The 23,291-nt window shown below is 50.0% G+C and overlaps 1 protein-coding gene across 5 annotated transcripts in view; it reads left to right on the forward strand.

Moving 5' to 3' along the window:
• The window catches only part of ETS1 (ETS proto-oncogene 1, transcription factor), a 121,965-nt gene that overhangs the window by 75,414 nt on the left and 23,260 nt on the right, over positions 1-23,291 (forward strand). For all 5 annotated transcript variants that reach the window (XM_014556740.2, XM_032472603.1, XM_032472605.1 and 2 more), the window contains 4 exons: positions 14,249-14,368; positions 16,061-16,261; positions 19,383-19,460; positions 20,513-20,761. In XM_014556740.2, coding sequence (XP_014412226.1) covers positions 14,249-14,368; positions 16,061-16,261; positions 19,383-19,460; positions 20,513-20,761 — 648 coding nt within the window. The remainder of the gene's footprint in view (positions 1-14,248; positions 14,369-16,060; positions 16,262-19,382; positions 19,461-20,512; positions 20,762-23,291) is intronic.

A 23,291-nucleotide genomic window follows, 5' to 3' on the forward strand; every position in this document is an offset into this window, starting at 1 on the left:
CTCCCGTGTGGCTCTCTTGAATTATGCCAGGATGATTCAGCAGGGCCCTTGGAGGAGAAGGGGATGCCTGTTACGGGAGCAGGGGTTGGGGGGAAGTCAAGGGAGCAGTGTTTGAATGAGGTCCTGGACCAGGTTCGGTGGCCCATGCACCCACTTAGATTTTCATAGTTAGTTAGGTGGCCAAATGACTCACCTGGGTCTCAGTGTCTACCACCTGCTTAGAACAAAAGGTGTGTAAGGTGTTTGCTTGTCGTGGCCTTGTACGTGGTATCTCAGCTAACCTGGGTAACTCAAGTTCACTGGATCAGCCTACAGGTGGTCTGAGCCCTGAATGTCTTGGCCCACGCACTTCTGAAGGCAGTGGAGGGAGGGCGGAGTGGGGAAGGAATGCAGGGCATCTCTTTGAACCATTCATTGGTTACATTGACCTCAGCTGCATCCAGTAGATGCCTGCTCTGTGCTTAAGCTTTTAAATGATAAGACACTTAAGTTCTTGCCTCTCATTCCCTCCCACCCAGTGCGGTGACATTACCTGGGATGTGCTCCATGAGACACCCTAAGCTATTTCAATGGAAAAGTGGAAGGTGAGATTATTTGGGTTTCTTTCTACCTACTTAGTGTTGTAGAGGCGGAGAGTCATAGGCAGGACTGGGGAGCTGGGTGTCTGAATGAAGCCCTGGATTTCTTGCCTTGGGGAGAATCCAGCTTTGCACTTAGGATTCTGAAGGCTGGAAGGTTGGACTGGGTCCAAGGTACCGACTCCTGGGTGTTCGTTAATGCTGAGGCTGTGGGTGGAGACTTACTTGCAGGCGTGCAGCCGGATGGCGGCCTGCAGGGCCCACCCCTGGGTGCCCACACCTCCTTCCCTGGCCCAGGCCCTGTTCGTTGTCCGTTTGGTGTCCATCACAGGCTTACGGGACCATCCCTGGCCCCCGCGACCTTGTGTGTGAGCCTCCAGGAGGAGTAAGGGTGTAAGTAACCCAGTTGGGAAGGGCTCAAGTTGTCAGAGCAGAAGACGGCCTTTCCAGAAAAAAAGAGGAACCGTCCAAAGAGGCTGAAATAAGGAAGAGTCAGAGGCCTTCATGTCTCTGTGAAGCCTGGCCCTCGGCCCCTTTGTGCTAGCTCCAAGGAAGGCAGGAGGGGACCTTCCTTTGGAAAAGCTCTTTTAGAGGATCTCTAACCCTGAGTAATTAACAGACCTGACAAGACTGTGGTTTCAGGAACCGTAGAGGTGACGTCTGTCTCCTGGTCAGGCTTCCCTGCCTTCCTGGGACCCCTTTAGAGGGAGTCCGGGGGGTGCCCTGGGCGGGCCGAGCAGCAGGTCCCGAGCTGACCTGCCCCTCGTCAGTGGTGGCTGTGCTTGAGCAGTAAGCACGCAAACCCTTCCCTTGGGGAGAGAGGTCCTTTAGGCTAAGGAGAAACTCCGCGAGCCAAAAAGGAGCCTGTTCTTAAGCCGGAGGCGTTCCGGGTGACCTCATCTTCCTCCCAGGCCAGATCCAGTTGGAGCTGTACGTCCAGGGCAGAATTCCAGTTCCTCCTGTCTGGGACTCACTGTGGCAGATAAAAATAGCCCAAGACTTTGTCTGCAGCCATTGTTCTCTAACTGCCCATTGTTTCTGGAAGCTGAGTGGCTGTGGAGCAGTAGGCTCTCTGTCCCCCTCCCCCCCCGCCCCCTCCCCTCTCCCCCCTGGCGGGCTCTCTTTTTCAGTCTTTTTCTCCTTGTGCAGGGATCTGAATCCCAGCTCCCCCATTTCCCTCTGCCGCCTTTGCACTTGTCTGGAGCCCCCCGGCGGGTAGATCAGTGGACTCCGCTGAAGCTTTCCTCTGAATCTTTTCCGTGATCTATTTGTGGCCAAGATGAGGCTCTGAGGGTCCAGTGACAGCACGTCAGGAGGATTTGTAACTGGTTGAGCAACTGGACCCAAAGGGTCTTGACTGATGCGTCAGTGTCAGAATGGCGCATCGTCTCTGGTGGTACTTGGTCGCTGACTTTATCAGGGGCTCGGGTTAGAGAAGGATGCGGGAAGTACCCTTAGTACATCTCGAACGGCACGAAGCAGTGAGGACAGATCCATGATAGAGAAAAGGTCTCTGCACCTGGAAGCCTGGGTCCAGGCAAGGGGAAGTTTAATATGCGTGCATGTAACCTCTGGATGAAGTTCATGACTCTTAGTCAGCAGGTGCAGAACGGACTCTCCGTCAGATCCTGTGCAGAGGGTCTGGCAGGGCGCTGTGAGCGCTGTGAGTGTGGCGCTGGAAGGACGGGCGTCGGTCGGCCCCCCGCGGACCTGCAGGGAGCAGGCTGGCCATCTCTGTGCGCTCGTTTTACTCCCGAGAAGTCGGCTCCCCTGTGAGTGTTGGTGATGCTCTTTTGGAACACGGGCCTGCGGGCATGCTTCTGGGTGGCGGTCCGGCCAAACCATGCCATCCTGCGTGGTTGAAGGAACCAAGGAATTTTAAAACCTGGGCTGAAGTGATGTTGAAGAGATGAGTAAAGCAATTGAAAAACTGGTCGATGAAGCAAAGATGACTTTAGTACTGCAGTGGCTTCACCCAACAGAACCAGAGTCGGTGGACAGAGCTCATACGAAGGCAGATTTTAAGACCAATGTGTGCAGTTGTTTTCAAATACTGTTTGCAGTCCTTAAGTGAAATCGAGTGGCTCAAAAAGTAGAGTGACCGGATGTCTCAAGTGAGGAGTGACACTAAAGGACCCCTGCGGGCCTTTCTGGGGAGTGTGGCCATCCCGTCCCAGGCCCCGCCCGGCCTCTGGTGGTCGTTACTCATTAGCAGGTGGACCTTTGTGGGTCTGGGAAGCTTGGGCGGGTCACGCAGGCAGAGCTGTTTTCAGTGCCAGCGGCTGGCACGTGGAGAATGCGTGTGCCCGTACTGGGAACATAGACTTACACATTCTTCTGTTTCATTGTGGCCTCCCTGGGTTGAAAACAGACAGTCGCACTGTGTGAGTGTCCATGAGTCTGCTTTTTCCTTCTCTGTCCAGATTTATTTATTAAAAGAAAAACACATCTGCATAAAAAAGCCTTAGAACACAGGAAGAATGTCCACTTTGTTTTTCTTTCTGCAGCACCGAGACACGTGGGGTTTCAGCTTCCTCCGAGGGGTTTTTGAAGACTGGCTTTCATCTCCAACAAGGCTTTTTCCCATTGGAAAAAACAGCCCCCCCTTTTTTTTTTGGTTTAAAAATGTATTTATATAACGTATAAATAAATAAGAAAGACAAGAGAGCATTTCCTTTCAGAATTGATGGAAAAATGCTGCTTTCTGAACGTTGTTAATTGGGACTCTCTTCCCAGCCCACTTCCAGTCTGCCATCTGCCCCTTTATTCTGGTTTAAAATTTTCCAGTATTCACTTCCTCCTTTATTTCCCTCTGTCCCCTTCTGTGCCATCCTTCCTCCCCTGTCCCCACGGCCAGCTCTGCCTCCCCCCTCCTCTCCCAGCTCCTCCCGGCCTTGTCTGCCCACTGCCCCGGACCCTCCCCTCTCACCCACGACTCCTTCCTTGCTCCCCAGCCCCTCTTCCTCTGCCTTCGCCGGGCAGCCCTCAGCCACTGGAGCCCTCGCTGGAAGAGGCCTGTCTCTGTGTTTGTTTCCTGCGTGGGAGGGAGAGGCAGGCCTTGAGAAAACAGTTCAAAAGTGCAGAAAAACTTTACCTCTTCCAGCCTAAATAAATGGGCTCCACTCCGTTTGTTTGCCCAGATTTTTCCTTTGCCCGCGGAGAAAACTTCTCACCCTCCACCTTGGCCAGCCCGGTCTCCCCGGTGATCCTCAGGCGTCCCCTCCATGCATGTCTTGTCCCCAGGCCTGGTGCAGGGGGCCCCCGCGGTGAGCCCCTGACCCGGCGGTGCTGGGCGGGACGGGCCCTGGAGCCCCGAGCTCTGGTGGCGCAGCTGCTGCCGGCAGAAGGGCCCAGGGACCGAGGCGCTTCCTTTGTCCAGACAGGACTTTCTCTGTGATGAAGATGATGGGGAAAATGAAAGGAAACGTTCCTGGGTCCATCACTTCTGCCTCCCCTGCTTGTAACTCTTAGCAGGAACGGGTGGACGACACCCAGCATTAGTGTCTGGCGATCTGGGCCTGGGCGCTGGCCGGGACACTCGCCTGGCCTGATGGCCTTGGTGAGGTCACTGCAGCCCCCTTTGTGAGCCTCGATATTCTCACCGGTGTGATGGAGGTAATCCCAGACCGAACCTTGGCGTTTTCAGGAGCATAGTTGGCTGTGGGAGAAAACATTTTTGAAAATGTAAAATGCTACTCGGAGAGCAGCCCTGAAAATTGTAGGTGGGAGTCAAGAGAAATGAAAATAAATTGATTAGCCCTATCAGCCAGCGTCTCCCGGATCCCAGAGGGTGAGGCGCCGAAGAGTGACACGTCGGGGGTGGGTGCAGCTCGGCGTTAAAGCACATGCTTAGCACGCGGGGGGATCTTGGGTTCGATCCCCGGTACCTCCATCAAATAAATAAATAAATAAACAAGCAGATAACCTAGTTACCTCCCCCACCCCTCCAGAAAAAGTTTAACAAAGGGTAATACATAAAGGGAAGCAGTGCAAGCTGGGGTGATGACGAGGTCTAGGGGGTCAGATGTTTTCCATGTTCTCCTCGAGAGGGGTGAGCCTTTGCCACGTTGTTGCCAAAAAGTACCCTGTCACCAGTACTTTGGATGAAGTCAGGGCAGGGGCTGGCCCTCACTCAGAAGGCTCAGATAGGGGAGGAGCCGGGAGAATGCACTCTGGCTTATCTGCAGACCTTGGGGTTGAAATGGCCCAATTCATGCTTTCCTCCTGAGTAGCAGGGAGACCTTGGCCCCGTGTTTTCCATCACAAAACAAGTGCTACTGATCTGGGACATCCAGGACTTGCGAAATGCGTGGTGCTGAGGGAGTCAAGTGTTGTTATCTATGAAGGAAATGATTTGAAACGTGTGATCCACTCTGCAAACGACTTGGGATGATCTTTTAAGAACTTTATTCTTTGAAGTACTCTACTGAGGCAGCCTTATGTGCAGGAATCCTAATTTCAGTAATTAAAACATTCTTTTAAACTGTGGGCATGTCATTCATTTAAGGGCACAGAAATGACTAGGGTAAGAATGCAGCTTGGATTCTAGCACATTCCAAACATGTGGGAAAAGAGTTTTGGGCACAAAATCACAGTTTTGTTTTGTGCCATATTGACTCTAAGTTGGCACTCTTAGGACGCTTTTAAAACCAAAAGGCGTGTTAGGTCCACTAGGTCCTAGAGCTGTGAAGTGTTGTCATGAAAACACAGCTTTTAGCTGATCATTGCTACAAAAAAGATTTCCTCCTGAGCGGACTGGGGATACAGAATAGGTAAGAAATTAGTATGTTCTGTTAAAAAAAATGAGCCTGATTCAGGGGATTTCCATTTATATCTCTGAATCCGATTTTTGCATTCATTTTCTCACCTTCTCAGTTGCTCAGCCGTACCTGGGGAAATTGCCAGGTTCCTTCTCCTTGCTGTCTCTCTAAGCTTTGGGAAATACAATCATATATATATATATATATATTTTAATCTTTATAGTTTACGAGACACTTCTCAGTTCAGTTCAAGTCGCTGGGAATTTATTGAGCACCTATTAGCATGAGGCTTTGGTATTTTCACACATGTTTAATGTCATCCTCGCTGCCGGGCAGGTCGAGAATCCTAGCGAGTAAAAGATGCTTTAAAAGATACTCCTGAGCTCTCAGGGGTCCCTGTGGCCGGTCCCAAGCACCCTCACTTGCCAGGGCTGCTGGAGGAAACACAGAATTAGGAGTCACTCCAGCAGGGCCTGTTCATTCAGGTATCTCTGCTTTCAGGCCATGTGCCTGATGTAGAGGGTGGGAGATTTGAACTGTTCTAAGGAAAGAGCCAGAAAGTGTAGCAGCAGGACCCAGGGGGCAGTTCTGCTTTCTGGCTCAGATCCTGGAACGGAAGAGCCTCTCTGGGCTTCCCTGAACACCTGGAGTTGATTTGGGTTTTGCTCTGACTTCGAAACATTTGCTGAGGGGGAGGATGGTGGAGGGGGGAGGAAAGAAATAAATCCAGTGATTAAAAATAGCTTTTGGATGTCAGGTGCCTGAACGAATTTGGGAGCACGCCCGCAGCCCTTTTTGTCTGGCAGGTCTGAGCTCCGCACTGCCGAATTACAACTGCTTTCATTTGTTTCCCCTGCTCCCCTACCATGTCATGGTCAAGGGCTCATTGGAACCATGTGTGAGCCTGGTGAGTCACCAGATCCTCAGGACTCCAGTGGTAATAATGTGTTAAAACTCCTCTTGGGGGATGGGGCGGGGGCTGGAGGAAGGGGAGAAGGGAGGGGACTGAAGTCACTTCCTACGGATGTTCAGGGTGCTCGGTCCTCTCCATAGAGTTCTTTCCCAGGCCCGGCTGCAGGGCCCGGGGCCGGCTTCCCGGTGCTGTTTGGAGCCTGCTTTGCCTCTCAGAGCGTCATCTCTTTTGTCTGGGGGCACGGCTTCCCCCTGAGCAGAGGCATCTACCTTTGAGTTGGCGCCTTCGGCCCGGGGCAGCAGGATCGAGATGCTGCGATCGGAGGCTGGCTTGCCTTTGGCCAGTCAGGTTGCTGAAGGGTGAACTGGGGATTTTCTGGGCAGCTCCTTTCCCCCCCTCTTTACAGTGGTTTCTTATTGGCTGGTGACTTTGAGGGCGTTGGTTAAAGAGAAGGACAGAAGCCCAGTGTGTTTACCTAACTGATAAGGAGAGTCTGTCTGGGGGTCATGCGGTCCATTATTTGGGGCCCCAGCTTTGGTTGGGATGAGAGGCCCAGCTCTTGCTCAGTTCCTGCTGGAGCCAAGAATCCTGCTTGTCCCTCATTTCTGTCACCTCGTTAGGTTTATGAAAGGGGGGAGGGGCGGCGGAGGGACACTTACTTTCCTTCGCTGCCTTTAACCCCAGCCAGAAACTTCGTGGATTATACTGGCTCCCCAGCTGAAGTCCTGCCTCGCCAGGTTTCGAGGGCCTGGAACAGGATTTTGAATCACGAGTGTAAGACAAAAACCTTCCTGTCTGGTTCCAACCCACCGTTCCATGAAGGAGAGAGGGGCTGAATGAGATTCCTTCTCACAGCCTCCTGAGATCTTGGTGTCCTCCTTGGGGAGATCCGCTTGGAGACCAGTAACAGCTCTCCGGGGACAATCAGCTCCGTGTTCCAGCCCTGGCTGCGGCCGTTTTCCTGTTCCTCTTTGCTCTGGAGAAGGAGAGGCACCTCTGCTCTCACCCTGGGGCTTGTCCTAGGCAGTTGGGCAGCTGTCCTTTGGGGGCTGCCTGGAATCCCCAGCCGTTTTCCATCCACTCCTGGTTAGAGCTGTAAGTTCACGAGGACACTGACAGGCGGAGTTAGCTCTGCAGCCTGCTGCTTGTCGGCCTGTGGGGGTCAGAGGGGCTGGCTGACCGTCCGGATTTGAAATCACGTCTCTCTGCTCCAACTTCATCACTTTCCAGACCGTAGTAGCCTTGCTTCAAAAGAAGTTCAGGTTCAGGTGGGCCAGTGAATGAAACGTGGGCCCAGGTTTAAGCACCGTGGAAAGTAATCTGAAGCCTTGTTATCTGTGTTTTTCCGTGAGCTTATTTGTGTCTGGTAATCTCTCATATCATGATCCTCCTTTATCTCAGAAATATCCTCCTGACAATAAAATGTTTGTGGGTGAAATGGCATGTCGCCTGGGATTAGAGTTTCAGTTCTGTGTTGGGGGTGGGGGATGAAGTAAAAGCGGGTAGTGCAGATGGATTCTGAGCAGGGATTTATTACAGTATTCCCTCTGCCCTGGTGTATGATTAAGCATGGCCATAATGAAAACCTTAAAACCCTATAAGGGCTATGACACTATCTATCAACAGGCGTCTTTTTAGCAATGCATTGATTGAGTGGCTTACCCAGGGTGAGTCCATTAGTGGCAAAACTGAGAGCCCGTGGGTTCTGACCAACAAGCCAGGTCAAGCTCAGTGCATGTCCCACTGTGTCCTTCTCCCTCGTCTTCAGAATCTTATCTTTCCATTTGGGGCAGTTGTCCTTTTTTTTCCTCCGTATGAAGCAGAAGGTTTCTTCTTGGTTTCCTTTAGCTTTAAGAGACCCATTTCAGCAAGACTTTAGGTAACTAATTAGCCTTGTATTTTGTGCACAGCTGCCCATCGGGGTGCCCCAGGGGTGAACGCAGAGGGAAGGATACCAGGTTGTCATTTACTACGTGTCACTTTGTGTGGAAGGAAGTCCCTCTACCCTTAGCTCCAAGAGAAGATTCCTGTCGATTCTGTAAATGGCTTTTAATGATGTCTTTCTGGGGCTAGCCATATGGAAGCCTGGATTTCTTCGATCCAGGAATGGTTTTGTTTCCGTTTTTAATTATTGCCTCAAGTGCATCTAATGTTCATACTGGGAAATAAAAGTCCCGTTTTCTGTCTCAACTGTAGAAGTTTCAGTTTTTTTGGATTTCTGAGCCGTCCCTATTTGCAGCCGCAGTGGGTTAGAGTGGGAAGGCCTTGGACGTAAGAGTTGAAAGGTTGAGTTAAGCCAAACTCTTGATCTCTTGTTGTCTTGGTTTCTTCATCTGTAAGGTGGGGACCCTTTAGTACTTTCCCAGGCCCTCCAGGAGTTTCACGTTGTGAGGATTTGGGGGATGGTGTGCACGAAGTGTGTTGATGGACAGAAGTGGTTTGCAGGCATGAGGCGCATTATGCATTCTTGGTGTTTCATTTATGCTGCTGCTGACGGGGGCAGTACCCCCCCGCACACGGCTGGTATCCCCATGGAAGCCCACCAGGCTTTGGCCCGTCCAGTGGTCATGCAAGACTGGAACGTGCACCCTAAATTTCTGGTCCTTGTCTGAATCTCTCATCTCCTAACGCTTGGGTCCCAGATGCTCCAATTTCCCCTGGCATTTATTTGATGCTGATGAGAGGAGAAACATCTCAGGTCAGTAAGGCCATATGTCTGGAACTTCTCCCGGGACAAACATTCTAGGGGAGCCATTTGGTTTCAAACAACTTTAAAGAGTGGTGTGAAAAGTCACATGAAATGTCCTGACGGGGTTTTGGACACTGAGCCGTCCTTGACTCTGAGTTCCGTATAAGAGAATTGAAACCCTTGTTCTACTTTTGGCTTAAAACATCCTTGGTCTGTATTAGCTTTTGGTCAGGATTAGGTCACAATGAAAAATAAGCAGGTGTTTCCCTGCATTGAAAAGCCACAGCTCATTGTTTCCCTGCTGATTCAAGGGAAGCTACCTGCTCGTGTCTACTTGGGGACTGTGTAGCCTTGGTTGGACAGTTTGCTATTTACTCACTAGCTTCTCCTTTCAGAAATGTGGGTGGGGGGAGGGTACAGCTCAGGTGGTAGAGCACATGCTTAGCATGCACAAGGTTCTGGGTTCAATCCCCCAGGACCTCCATTAAAAATTAAAAAATCCTAATTACCTCCCTCACTGCCAAAAAATAATAAAATAATATAATAATAAATAAAATACTTAAAAAAAGAAATGTGAGTGATTCTTAACTCAGATTAAGGGTCCTGAGGAATAATCAATGGGTCAGAAATCTAATATACTTGTATTTATGTCTCATAAATATCTTTAGAGCCTCCGTTGTATCAGCAGAGTATGTCTGTAGGTCAGGTTCTTAGCATTTTGAGATAAATGTGTTATTTGAATTTAAGATACTGCAATTACAATTATTAACACACAGGCAATTTTAGTGCTTATCCATAAAATACAATTGGTTAATTTCTTTGGAGGCACTGATTCATTTCTAGATGCTTTCCAGAAATTAGAAATATTGTTGGCGCCTAATGCAAGCGTTACAGTAGGTAGCGAGATGAAGTGCAATGAGAATGACAGAGATGCCTGCCTGGGCTAAACCACGTCAGCGTCTCCACCTGTGATGACTTCATCGCTGCTCTTGGTCAGCGTGATTTGGCAGAACTGTCACAGTCGTAAACGAGCAACGTCAGGGGCATCTTTTACATTCATACTCTACGTGATAAGGGTTTAATGTTTTAAATTAATGTCTGCTTTTGAAGGTGATTATTCATCCTCATTTAAATGCAAAGCCTGCACTACAAAAAAAAGGTTGAAAAAGACAATCCTGGCTAATTGTTCATTCACTTACAGAGGTGTTTTGATTTTTTTAAACCAAAATTCCACACTTTCTAAAATTGGATAAAGACCTGACTTTCCCATCTGAATCCTCTGGGTTGAAGGGCAGTGATATGCCTTCTCCTCAGCTCGTCCAGTCCAGGTGTCCCACGTGTGTGGGGTGTGAGCACCTTCCCAAGAGGTCCAGCGCTTTGAACCCCCAGCAGGTGCAGCCGATGGCACGTGGACCGGGCCTTTGCAGATGGCATTGAGGTGGAAGCAATTCCAGCTGCTTCCCTTGGAGTGAGAACCCGGAAGTGCCGGCTCCCTGGTGGGAAGTGGAAACCCACGTGGAGCCTTGTCAGCCCAGAGGCTGTGTCCAGGCCAGACTGCCTGAGTGCGTGCAGTTGGAGGAAGCAGACTCTGGGAAACCTCGTTCTCCGGCCTTCTGCTGTCGCTCTCAGCCTTCACATCACCCTGGCACCCAACTGCCCAGGCTTTCCCATTTAGAAGATGCCTGGGGCCTCCAGTCTCATCCTTCAGTTCCCATTTGCAGCAGAACCACGGCTCGTCCGTTTGGCCTGGCCCGCATTTTCCACATGTGCTGTCCTGGCCAATTTCCGCCATCAGTAAAAGTCCTTTTCATTGAGTGATAAATCTAATGACGGGAACTAACACATGCAACAAAACCCACACAGCTCAAGGTCATGGATTTGTGTTGGATGGGAGTGAAGGGAAGGAAAGTGGATTCAAATTTGGAAAACATTAAATTCACCAAACATTCGTTGATTGACTCTTGTGTTTCGGCTGGTGCTGGGAGCTGAGGGTACTGCAGCTGAGCAGCAATACTCTTGGTTAAATAAAGAGCCTTTTTCTCTAAAGTCAAACTGACTTCTACTCATAGAAGGAGGGACATCCTGGACCTGCCACTTAGCTGTTCTTGGGCGAGTAGCGTGAGGATGGGGGGTGGCACTAATGTCTTAGTGACTCATTTGATGATTACTCCATTGTTTGAAAGGCTGGATGTTATGTAATCAACATTCTGTCCCCTCTCCCCCCCCCCCCAAACAATCTGGGATTTTCCATCATTTTGTCAACCTTCCTGGAGGCATGTTGATTTTTCCACTGAATTTTTTTGGGCATGTCCCAGGGCAACCCAAATTCTCCACTCCCTGGAACTTCAGATCCCCCTCCGTGGCAGGGCCTGGGAGGGCCGTGGCAGTGAACCCTCCTGTTCTTCCAGGGCGGAGGGTGGACTCTGGGCAGTTTCCTGACAGCATCGCTCAGAGCAAACCCAGGGAAAGTGCTGCCTGCCCTTTATTGCCATGTAATTTCCATTCATTTTGACGTTCAGAGGCAATATATTTTCTTCTTTTTTTCAGAGGTCACCAGTTGTCAGTTTTCCCCTCCTGTGTTTCCATTTTATTCAGCCAGTAGCACATTGTGTATGTCCAGAGAACTTTTTAAGTAGCCAGGGCTCAGAGATGGCTGGTGGGGAACTGCTGCAGGGCCCCGCCTAGAACTCAGCCGTTTTATGTCAGTTTCATCTGCTACACTGAGGACGCAGGGCGAGCAAGAGGGCTTCTGGAATTCCTGCAGAAAAGTGTATTGCTTCTTATGGGTCACAGGACAGCGAGGAGGAGCTCTCAGGACATTCCTTTGCTTTGTAGCTTCTTGTGGGAAATTGTGCCTGAGGTGAGTTCAGAGGGCTTTAAACTTGAATCATATTTATGTATCTTTGCTTTGAACATGGTCTGCATGTACATGAAGGGGTGGACACGGCAGAGATACAGATACAGGTGGAAATAGCGAAAGAGGGCACGTTTGTGCCCAGTCTGCAGATTGTGGTCCCTCACTCTTCTTCACCACCTGCGTAAATCAGGCTTTGTAGGTGTTATCTCCTGTCTGCACTTCAAATTTGCCCACTTCCATTGTCCGCATGGCCACCTTCCTAGTCAAAGCCACCACCATCTCTCACCACGGCTGATGTGAGAGCTTTTTAACAAGTTTTGCTATATCCCTGCAGAGTTACCTCCTAAACCATCCTTTACAGAGCAGCCACTAAGGCCATCCTTTTTCCCCCAATTTTTTAAGAATTGTGGTTACATGAACATAACATGAAATTTACCATCTTGACCATTTTTAAGTGCACGGTTTAGTGGTATTAAATACATTCGTCATGTTGCACAATCATCACGGCCGTCCAGCTCCAGAACCCTTTTTATCTTGTAAAAGTGAAACTCTTGTTCCCATTACCCAACAACTCCCCAGTCCCTGCTCCCTCCAGGCCCTGGCAACTACCATTCTCCTTTCTGTTTCTATAAATTTGACTATTCTAAGTACCTTATGTAATCTGGCTTTTTGTGACTGCCTTATTTCATTTAGCAGGCTGCGAACGTTCATCCATGTTGCAGCACAGGTCAGAATCCCCTTCCCTTTTAAGGCTGAACGATGTTGCACTTTATGTATATACTGCAGTTTGCTTATGCATTCATCTGCTGATGGGCACCTAGTTGCCTCCACATCTTAGCTGTTGTAAATAGTGCTGCTATGAGCATGAGTGTACAGATGCCTCTTTGAGACCCTGCTTTCCACTCTTTTGGGTTAATAGAGAATCTCTAAATCTCAACAACAAAAAGAGAAATGACTATTAAAAATGAGCAAAACACTTGAGTAGACATTCCTCCAAAGAAGGTACACAGCTGGCCAGCGAGCACTTGGAAAGATGCTCCACATCACTAATCATCAGGGAAATGTAGATGTGATAACACTTCACATCTACTACGGCGGCTACTATTAAAAAAATGCAGAAAGTAGCGAGTGTTGGTGAGGAAGTGGAACCCTCAGTGCGCTGTGTGGGGCGTAAAATCGTGCAGCCCTTGTGAGGAAGACTGTATGGCGGTTCCTTGAACAATTAAAAATAGTGTCACCGTAAGGTGATCTTAAAACCAAGTGTAGTCATGTCATTCCTCTGCATAAAACTCTCAGTGCCTTTCTGTTTTACTCAGGGTACAATTCTGAATTCCTTAGCACACTTCCTGCTTACCTTTTCAGCCTCCCCTCCAGCAGCTGTGCCCCTGGCCCCTCTGCCCCTGCGGCACTGATCTTTTTGATCCTTAAACAGGGCAAGGTTCCCTCTTCCCCCATCTCAGGATCCTTTGCACAATTTTCTTTATCTAGGATCGGGATCCTGTAGTTTTAGTGGTCACCGGGATCACCTGGATTCTGTGTTAAAAACGGATTTCCGGGCTCCGCCTCCCCCCCCCCCCAAGGTTCTGACCCAGGAGGCTTGGGTGGGGCTGAGAATGCGCACTTCTCACCGTTCCCAGGTGATGCTGATGCTGCTAGCCTGGGGACCACACTTTAAGAACCACTGGTCTGCAGTATTTTAAAAAAAAACAACTCCTGTGTATCCTTCAGACCTCAGGTTGATGTTCTCACTTCTAAGGGAGTCCTTCTCAGATTCCTCCAGACCTGCATGAGTCCCTGTTTTGTGTTGACATTTTATCTTCTCCTCCTACGAAGCCCTTTTTGACGTTGTATTTGGACGTTTAATTGTGTAAGTGGTTTTTCAATGACTGTTTGCCCTGCTGGAGTCGGATTCCCAGCTCCATACGTTAGGGGTCACTTCTGTTGTCTTCACGGTTCTCTCTGCAGTTCCATGCATGGAGTGAGTGCTGAGTAATTGCTGCATGGATGTTGTCACTGCCTTACGCAGGGAACTGGAAGTAGGTAGAAGCAGTAATAATCTCAGTGAATGGGGGCCACGGGGACTTTGTAGAGCTCTGCAGGAAGAAGAAACAGACTTTGTCAGAGAGACGGGACATCCTAGGCAAGAGTCAGGTTTTTTTTTAAGGGCCCTACCGCACTGTGGAAAGCCCCCCAGATTTCACCTGCCCTGGTGAGGATGTTAGTACAGTCATGTCTGATCTTGCCTTCTTCAGGCCTTTCGTGCTCTGTTCTATTTCACGGGTGATTAATTACCTATTTCTTTTTTTTTTAAATTGAAATACAACTGACATATAACATTGTATTCATTTCAGGTGTATAACAGTATGATTTGGTATATGTGCATATTGCAAAATGATCCTCACGATGGGTCTAGCTAACATCTGTTATCGTTTTTTTTTTTTTTTCTTGCAGATATGGAATGTGCAGATGTCCCACTGTTAACTCCAAGCAGCAAGGAAATGATGTCTCAAGCCTTGAAAGCTACGTTCAGTGGTTTCTCTAAAGAGCAGCAACGTCTGGGGATTCCAAAAGGTATGTCAGGAAGAGAGAGGATGGAATCAGAGACCTGGGCACGGTCAGCTTCCCCACCTGGGGTGTGAGTAGACATTGTTTCTCAGCAGCTTTCAGTCAGCAACTGCTGATCTTTGCAGACAACTGTTGGGACAAGCGCAGACACCTGTTCATGCTCCTTCATCTCCTGGCTTTGTCACTGCCATCTTGGTCTTAGGGCAGTGGTGCCCAAACTCGTTTGCATGTTAGATTGGGGATTGTCAAAAGCATCGCCCAGCCCAGGCCATGTCCCAGACCCATCAGTAATGCGCAGGCTCCTCAGGGGCCTCAGCAGTGCAAATAAGCTTGGAAAGCACAGGTCTTGGAGCCCTTCTGGGTTGCCACTGGACGACCTTGGCGAGCTGCATTTCTGGGAATTTACTTTTTTCTTTTCCGTGTCCTTGGTGAAATGCGTTTACACGTCAGGGTGCTGGTCTGAAAGGGTTTCTTCAGGAATGTGAGGGAAAATGACTTGAGGTGTCAGGAAGGGAAAACGAGTGGGGAAGACTTGGGTCTTGACCAAGCAGCATTTCGTGGACAACGGAGAGCAGAATGAGCACTTTTCTACTGAGTAAGAGAAATGCTGTCTCCAGCATTCCTCCCTGCCAGACACAAACCTTAGGTAGTTTCTGCGACTGTGACCTCTTTTTCATGAACTCTCCTTTACCACAAGCCCCCGTTGACAGCAGTGCCCGGCATCCTTGCAGGACCATCAGGCAGAATAACATGAATTTTGACCATGGGGTTTTCCAACATCTCATAAAGTCATCTTCGAGACTGAAGAGGGTAACTTTGCGAGCAGGTGTGATGTGGGTACCACAGCTTGCCATCACACTCTCTGAGTGGCATCAGCTGGTGTGGTCACGTTGAAGAGATTATGTGTAGTCTGTTCTCTGCTGCCTCTCAGTGCAGGGCCCGTGATACCGATACATTTTGCAGGGGATCTGGTATAATACAGGTACCTAATATGTTACTGCTAAGCATCACTTGGATGACCTACTGTCACTAATCGTTGTGATGTTACAGTCAGCCCTCCATATCCGAGGGTTCTGCATTGGCGGATTCAGGCAACCCCAGATCAGACTCGGTTGCTTGAATCTGCTGACTGTACCCCACCATTTTACATAAGGGACAGGAGCATCCGTGGGTTTTGGTATCCGAGGGGGTCCTGGAACCAATCCTCCTTGGATCCCAAGGGATGTCTGTATTAATCATAATTAACTAAGAGAAAAATAATTAAACATAAGGACCTCAAGCGAATTATCCAAGTTGAGAGCAGGGAGAGCTGAGTGCAGCCTCCAGCCCACACTTGGCTTTGCTATTATTGCTGTTAAAGAAGCCATTTGTTTCCTTGTCCCAGGCTTTACAAAAAGTCTGGTGGAAACAAGGCCATGAGGGAGGGATTCCTGGAATCTTTGTCTGAAGGTTCCGCAGGTAGAGGATTTTCCATCACTTTTTGCCCGATGACAGGGATCTTCTAGCTGGCAGGATGGAGAATCCAGGGATGTTGAACTGTGGGGAGGAGGGTTATGGAAGGTGCCCCATGTGGGGTTCCTAATTCTGTGAATTTGAGAACCTTCTCAGAGACGATCAGATCCTTTCATGTCCTCTCCGAGGCTCGAGGAAGAGTTCAGAGCCTCATCTGCTGGATGTTCATTTGCTTTCGCACCTCAGACCCCCGGCAGTGGACCGAGACGCATGTTCGGGACTGGGTGATGTGGGCTGTCAATGAATTCAGCCTGAAGGGCGTGGACTTCCAGAAGTTCTGCATGAACGGAGCGGCCCTCTGTGCGCTGGGGAAAGACTGCTTTCTTGAGCTGGCCCCAGACTTTGTTGGGGACATCTTGTGGGAGCATCTCGAGATCCTGCAGAAAGGTAAGTAAATGTGTAGGCACAAGGTGAGGTGGGGGCGGTTGGGGTGGTTTTGACTGTTGTGGGGGGAACATGCCAGGTGGTGAACATCGATGCCAGTATCTGGATGTCTAGTTGCAGCTCTGTGGTCCTGGAGACACACCGGTACAGTGCATGGTTCATGGCAGGTGGTCAATACACATTCAATTCTCTTTCTTCCATGTATTGGAGGTTCCAATTTTAACCTGTGGCAAGACCATGCTCCTGAAGCTTCTCGGTTTGCAAAATTCAGATCCCAATCTTTACTTTGACTTCTGTACTGTTAGAACAAGCAGTGCCCACAGCCAGCAGCAAGAGAGCTTTTCTTTCTTTCTTTTTTTTTGGCAATTTGAAGACACACTCCCTTGATCCGTGGCCACATCCACGAGAAAGCTCAGTTTCTCAGAACTGCTTAATAAGACGGCTTCTCTGCCCACTGGCTGGGGTGGGATCAGAGTCGCGCAGTCACCTTTTTCATCTGGAGCAGAAACTGGGGTTATGTCAGGACGCCGTGTTGCAACCTTGTAATGACATGGCCTCCCCTCCCAGCCTCTTCCAACCTTTTTGGACCAAGTGACTCATGTACCACAGTCCTGGCTGGGTATAGAAACAGCAGCAGGCGGCAAACTTGGGTGTTTTTGCGCTTATTTTTCTGAATTTCTTCTTAAAATAAATTGCAGTTACCAGCAGTCAGCAGTGCCCTCCAGCTGACTGTAAGCCTAGAAGCCCGTTGCCCTCTCTGACCCAGGCCCACCCTTTCCCTGTGGTCACCAGCTCCAACCCCCGGGCAGACGCCGGGGGCAGGGAGCAGCGCTCAGGCGTAGCACTTTTCTTCCATATAATACCTTCCTTTGTTTGAGGCTATTTTCCACTCTGCAGTGCCCAGGAGGGACCCAAATTAGACTCCTCTGGGCATCGAAGTGTTATCTTTTTTTCCTTTTTCTTCAGCTTCTGCTGAAAAAGGAATAAATAAGCAGTCGAGAACGAGGTGAATCTTGGCCAGGAGCACTGGGCAGCTGCCCCGGCTTCCCCGAAGCCCCGCCGTGAGCTCGGTGTAACTGCACACAAACCACTCAGACATGCTGACGTGAGCGCCTGTTTATAGAGGGAGAAGATACGGCAGGCACAGAGCAGATCTGAGGCAAGCACTGGCTTCTAAACCCAGCAGTGGCGTCTACCAGACCACGTCACCTGAATATATTCTTCTAATCCACTGCTTCCCTCCAGTCATCACCAGGGGCAGCCAGCGATGGGGAGGAGCTAAGTGTGCCTCTCTGATCATAGTGACAGCTGATACCTACACAGCATGTCCTTGTTTCCAAAGTGCTGGAAAGTACACTTTCTCTCTGGATTCGCCAAACTAGCCCGGGACGCGGGAGGGCGTGTGCTCTCAGTGTCCCCCTCTGAGACACGAGGACAGGTGGGGCGGTTTCCTCAACATCACTCATTTCCTTACACCTGGGTCTTTTCAGTCAAACTTCCTGTCCTGTGTTCTTTGTCTAATGACGTGAGCTCATCAGGCAGCTTCTGGCCTCCTTTCCTGCAAAGGAATTATCTAAGTGAGTTTAGGAGAATTGGGAAATAACTGAGTGGGTTTGAGAACAGAAGTCGTATCATCTCATCCGTTTCCAGTGGAGAGAGGCGGTGAGAATTGTCAGCTCTTCAGATCCTTCAAGGGCTGAGGGAGATGTTTGTATTGAGGCTCCAGCTTTTGTTCTGGAATTAAATTAAAGCAACCCAGCCCCGAAAGAACATAGCTGTCCTGGGTGGGGTAGGAGGCCAGAGGTACCGGGGATGTTTCAATCTGATAAGCTGCTGAAGCAAAGTGCAGTCATTTTATCTCGGCTGGGAACTGTTTTTCTGTGCAGGCATGAACTTGTTGTCCCGGCAGTCTCTGCTCCCAGAAAGCTGTCAAATACCGGAGGGAAAACCCAAACCCACCCTCTCTGTGTCTGGGTCTTGTAGTGAAATGCGATCAGACTGTTCCATGCAGCGGCCAGAGGCCACAGCGCTAGGTTCCAGGGCAATGGGAGGATGGGCCAGCTCCCCTGGGCTCAGTCGGGAGCCTTCCTCTGCCTGGTTACCTTCATCCACGAACCCTTCTCGTTCCTAGGGGAGTTGGCATCTAGGTGGAAGTTTGGTTAATGGCACTTGTCTGTTTTGTATGAGCCAAGTGGAGTCACCTTATGTATGTATGTATGTAGAGTCACCTTACTTGTGTCTTGTGTCTTATCTGGACCCAAACTTGAAATCTGAGGGCAAACGGAAAGAACACAGAACAAAAACCAGACATCTGTTGGAAGAAGTGGAGGCTCCAAAACCTACCTGCCTGGGGGCGGGGGAGGGTATAGCTCAGTGGTAGAGCGCATGCTCAGTGTGCACAAGATCCCGGGTTCAATTCCCAGTACCTCCAACTGACAGGAAAAAAAAATAATAAAGTTACTGAAAAATAGATTAATAGATAAAACCTACCTGCCTAGGAGTTTGGGATTAACAGATCCACATTATTGTCTATAAAACAGATAAATAACAAGGACCTACTGTATATAGCACAGGGAGCTATATTCAATTTCTTATAATGAGCTTTAAAGAATCTGAAAAAAATATATACATATATATGTGTATGTATATCTATAACTGAATTGCTTTGCTGTCTACCTGAAACCAACATTGTAAAAAACCCAAATCAACCTGCCTGAAGATTGTCCTGTCTTTCTGAAAAGGTTTGGGACTGATCAGTTGCAGTGCTGGCGACTGATTTTGGTAACCTCCCAGGACGTCTTGAAGCGTGTGATGCTGGTGGCCCCCACGTGCACTGGAATGAGGGTGGAAGCCTCCCCAGCCCTCAGGGATTACACGCCAGTGCACTTTCCAAGATATTAAATCCCATTTCGCAGCTACTGATACAATAAACTTAGCCGTACTTCAGAGATCTCATCTCTAGACAAGGCCCCAGTCAGTGGAGACTCAGACACCAGCTCAGTGAACGTGCAGATTTCTTAGTGGAGGGGCTGAGGTCACTACGGTCCTTGAGTCCAGGGTCCCTTTAGGCCGAGCACCGCTTGCACACTGACCTCTTTGTCTTGTTCCTCCCCGTCTGTTGCAGAGGATGTGAAACCGTATCAGGTGAACGGAGTGAACCCTGCCTACCCCGAGTCCCGCTATACCTCGGATTACTTCATCAGTAAGTCAGCCTGGTTCTCCCCTACCCTCTTCCGGCTCATGCGATGGGAACTGAGGACAGGATCCCTGTCCTAGGTGATCTCAGGCTCCTAGTGGTGATTCTACAGAGAAGAATATTTTCTTCATGTAGACTCTTAGTTCTTTGTTTTGTTATTCCTGCGAAGCACAAGACTTTCCACCTGTTTACATGTCTTATTAACCTGGGGGTCTCTCCGATAACTTCGACACAGAGTCACTCAGTGATTCCACCACTTCCCCCCAAGCTGGGATCCTCTTTGATCCTGTGCCCTGTGCTGGCCTTTGGAGGTTTGGGCTTGGGGTTCTGCCTTGGACCCTGGTGGACATGACAGCCTCTGCTCTGAAATCCTTCCTCCAGGGTGTGCCACGCAGCCTCAGGCTCTTTTTTGTTTTGTTTGTAGGAGTAATTAGGTTTATTTATTTATTTGTTAGTGGAGGTACTGGGGATTGAACCCAGGACCTCCTGCATGGTAAGCACACGCTCTGCCACTGAGCTCTACCCTGCCCTCTAGCCTCAGAGTCTGTTACAGAACATATAGCCTTCTCCTCCTGATGTCGCATCCCTCAGTCTACTGCAGGGGTGGCCGGAGGGGGAGAATTAGTGTAGGGCTGTGGTTATCCGATGGCTTTGCTTTCAAAGGGCGTCTTAAGCAGGTTGTTTTTCGTTGTGTCTTTTTACTTTATTATGATTTTCATTCTGACAACCACAGGGAGCTCATCGTGCGCCAGCAATGTTGGTAGGCTTTCTACAGGCACGATGGCATTTGCCCTGCATCATGACGCTCTGAGAATGAGTGCCACCATCCCTAATTAGAGATGAGAAAACGAAGTCAGAAAAGGGAAGTGTCTCATCAAGGGCCATAGCTCTCAAGTTGGGGAACAAGGTTGAACACCCAGGCCCTTTTGACTTAAAACACTTCCCTTTCATTCCCTAAGGCCGTCAGTGTGTTTCCCACGGTGGGGCCATTGTCAGTGGTGGGGAACCGCCGGTGCCTGTCTCTGCCCTCCCCAATCCCGCACGCTCTGCGTTTCCAGGCTATGGTATCGAGCATGCGCAGTGCGTCCCTCCCTCGGAGTTCTCTGAGCCCAGCTTCATCACCGAGTCCTACCAGACCCTCCACCCCATCAGCTCGGAGGAGCTGCTCTCCCTCAAGTATGAGAATGACTACCCCTCGGTCATCCTCCGGGACCCGCTGCAGACCGACACCTTGCAGACCGACTACTTTGCCATCAAACAAGAGGTGGTGACCCCAGACAACATGTGCATGGGGCGGACCAGTCGTGGTAAGCTGGGTTACTGCTCTAGAAATTTCTAAGGATTAACCTAACTTTGTGAAGGTTTCGGGTCCCATTTTTCCCCTCTTCCTCTTAGCCTCTGCATTCCTGAGTTTTAGCCTTTCTGTCTTACAATGTCTAGATATTAAGGTGGAATTTCAGTCCAGTCCTTCAGGATGACAAGGATTGAGGGTCCACGGTGGAATTGAAATCCGGCGGGTTGACCTATCACATTTCTTATTCGGGTGAAACATTTTACCAAATAGTAACTTTAGTTGAATGGAGCTGCTTTTTAAGGTTTGCGTTATTTCCTTTGAGAGGATTGTGCTTCAGGAGCACACAATCACAGAAAACGGTTCAGGAGAGCCCCGTGCGGAGCCCGTTTCTCCGCATCATCCTGGTGTCTGAAGATCCCTGGGTCAGACTGCACATCCCGGCTTGGTGTCCGGGCGACCTCTGCTTCCCAGCCTCCTGTGACTTCTTCGGTTTGGGAAGATACAAGGTGGTTAACCAACGGCTTATTTGGAACCCGCCATCAGCAGTGTGGTGACAGTGTGTATTAGCTAGAGGACCAGGGAAGGAGGTGGCCAGAGGCTTCCAAAAGAAGGTGCTCCTGTTGACATGACTGCTATGAAATGATCAAATGTTCACTGACAGTGAAACAAACATTTCAAAATAGAGCTGGCTGACTCTGTAAAGCAAGAAAAAAAGTTGAATGCACTCAGTTTTTAAGATCGGAACGTAAACACTCAGAGGCACAGGGCACTGAGTGAAGTGTCCAGATGGTTTTGTTTCTGGGAAAAGTGCAGGCAATCGCAGGGAGGGACTTGTTCAGCCAGGGAGAACTAGCTGATTTCTAAAGAGCTGAAAAAGATGTCTGTTCTGGTGGATAAACGGGGAAGAATTACAAACAGGAAGAGCAGCAGGAGAGAGCCCGTTCGAGGGGTGCTTGCGAGGGCTGTAGTCACAGAGGTCAGGCCTGGCCGGGGTGATGGTGATTTCTGCTCAGTGATGACCTGCACCCTCTTCTGAGGCCCAGAGGCCTCTGGGCCATATACGTTGCCCTCTCCTTCGAGTGTTCAGGCTCCCACTTCCTCCCAGCAGGCCCCAGGGTGACCGGCAGGCCTGCAGAGGGAAAGTCCCCAGCAAAATCGGAACCTATAATCTTCCTTCTTAGGGCCCTGGGGTGTTTGTGTTTCAGACCGAAGGGGATGGGTGGGACCAGTGTTGCCTTCCCCTTTCTGACCCTTTTATTTTTGGATGCCTGTCTATTTAAATACCTACACACGTATGTGTACCTTTTTGCACAGGCGAGTCACAGCAACAGAACCACTTTCTTCCTCGTGGGGCTTTCTGTGAGTGTGCGTGGGGGCCCGTCCGCGTTGTCACTTGGGGTAGACCCACTACACATGGTTTTCCAGTTGCGTCTGGCTTTGCATGTCATTGTCCTGTCTCCCTCACCTTCTCTTGGGCCTTGGTTTCAGTCCCCACCACCCCGGACCCGCCCCCCACCCCCATGTGTGATGATGGGCCAGACAGTGTCCTGTGTGAAGGGACAGGAGGGGCTCCTTTCTCGCCTCATTCTCCCTGCTTCTCCCCAAGCTCACACCGCACGGACTGGAGGGAGAGACCGTTTTGTTCATGGCTGCTTCCTGCGTGTTGGAGGTGCTGCCCTCCAGACCTGCTCCAGGGGCTGTGTGAATCAGACCTGGGAGGATTGGTCCGGACTGAAAGCATGGCTGTGAGCGGGCTGTTACTAACAATAATCGTAGTGTTCGGATACCGCACTGGGGTGTACACAGTGCTTCTGTGTCCCACTCATCCGGACTCGGAGAGCTGTCTCCTTTGTGCTGGTCTGTTCGGTGGGGCGCCGTGGGGCCGCCCCGCCTACTGTTCTGCGTGCTCTGAGGTCTGCTGGGTGGAGGCAGACGGCTCTGGGAGGACCTGGCGGGGACGCTTCTTGGAACAGCGGGCCAGGGGACGTCTTAGAGGACGTGTGCGTCCCTGCGTGAGCACGGTAGCACAACTGAGTGTCTAATCCGGGTGGAGTCAACCCGTTTTTGGAGAAAATACCCGTAAGTGAGGTTCCCAGCTCCGGGATTGTGAAAGAGAGCTGAAACGAAAGCGGCGTCCTGCCCCGGACCGCAGCTCTCAGCAGAGCTGCATCTGGCTCTTGTTTGAGCGGCTGCCAGAGAGCGGTCGCGGCCTGGTTCAGGGCCCTTGCTTGCTGGGACTCCTTGGAAACGCCACTGTCTTGCTTGTGGAAATTCCAGTCTCCACGCTCTCCAAATATAAAAATGATGGATAGCATCATCTCAGAGACACTCGAGTGGAAAGGCAGCCTGAACAGCGCTGGCTTGGTGGGGAGTTCTTCATCCAAGTATCGGCTGTCTTGCTTAGGGCTTTAGTGCTGCTTCTCTCGCAGAGACGCTGACTGACCATTAAGCAAACACCTTTTTATAAGAGGCCGCAAAATTTCCTGTTCTGTTGAAAAAGAGGCTGTGACATTCTTGCCCGTGGGCTGTCTTCTTGAGTCTTT

The sequence above is a fragment of the Camelus ferus genome, chromosome 33, assembly GCF_009834535.1.
Source record: "Camelus ferus isolate YT-003-E chromosome 33, BCGSAC_Cfer_1.0, whole genome shotgun sequence".
NCBI classification, from domain to species: Eukaryota; Metazoa; Chordata; class Mammalia; order Artiodactyla; family Camelidae; genus Camelus; species Camelus ferus.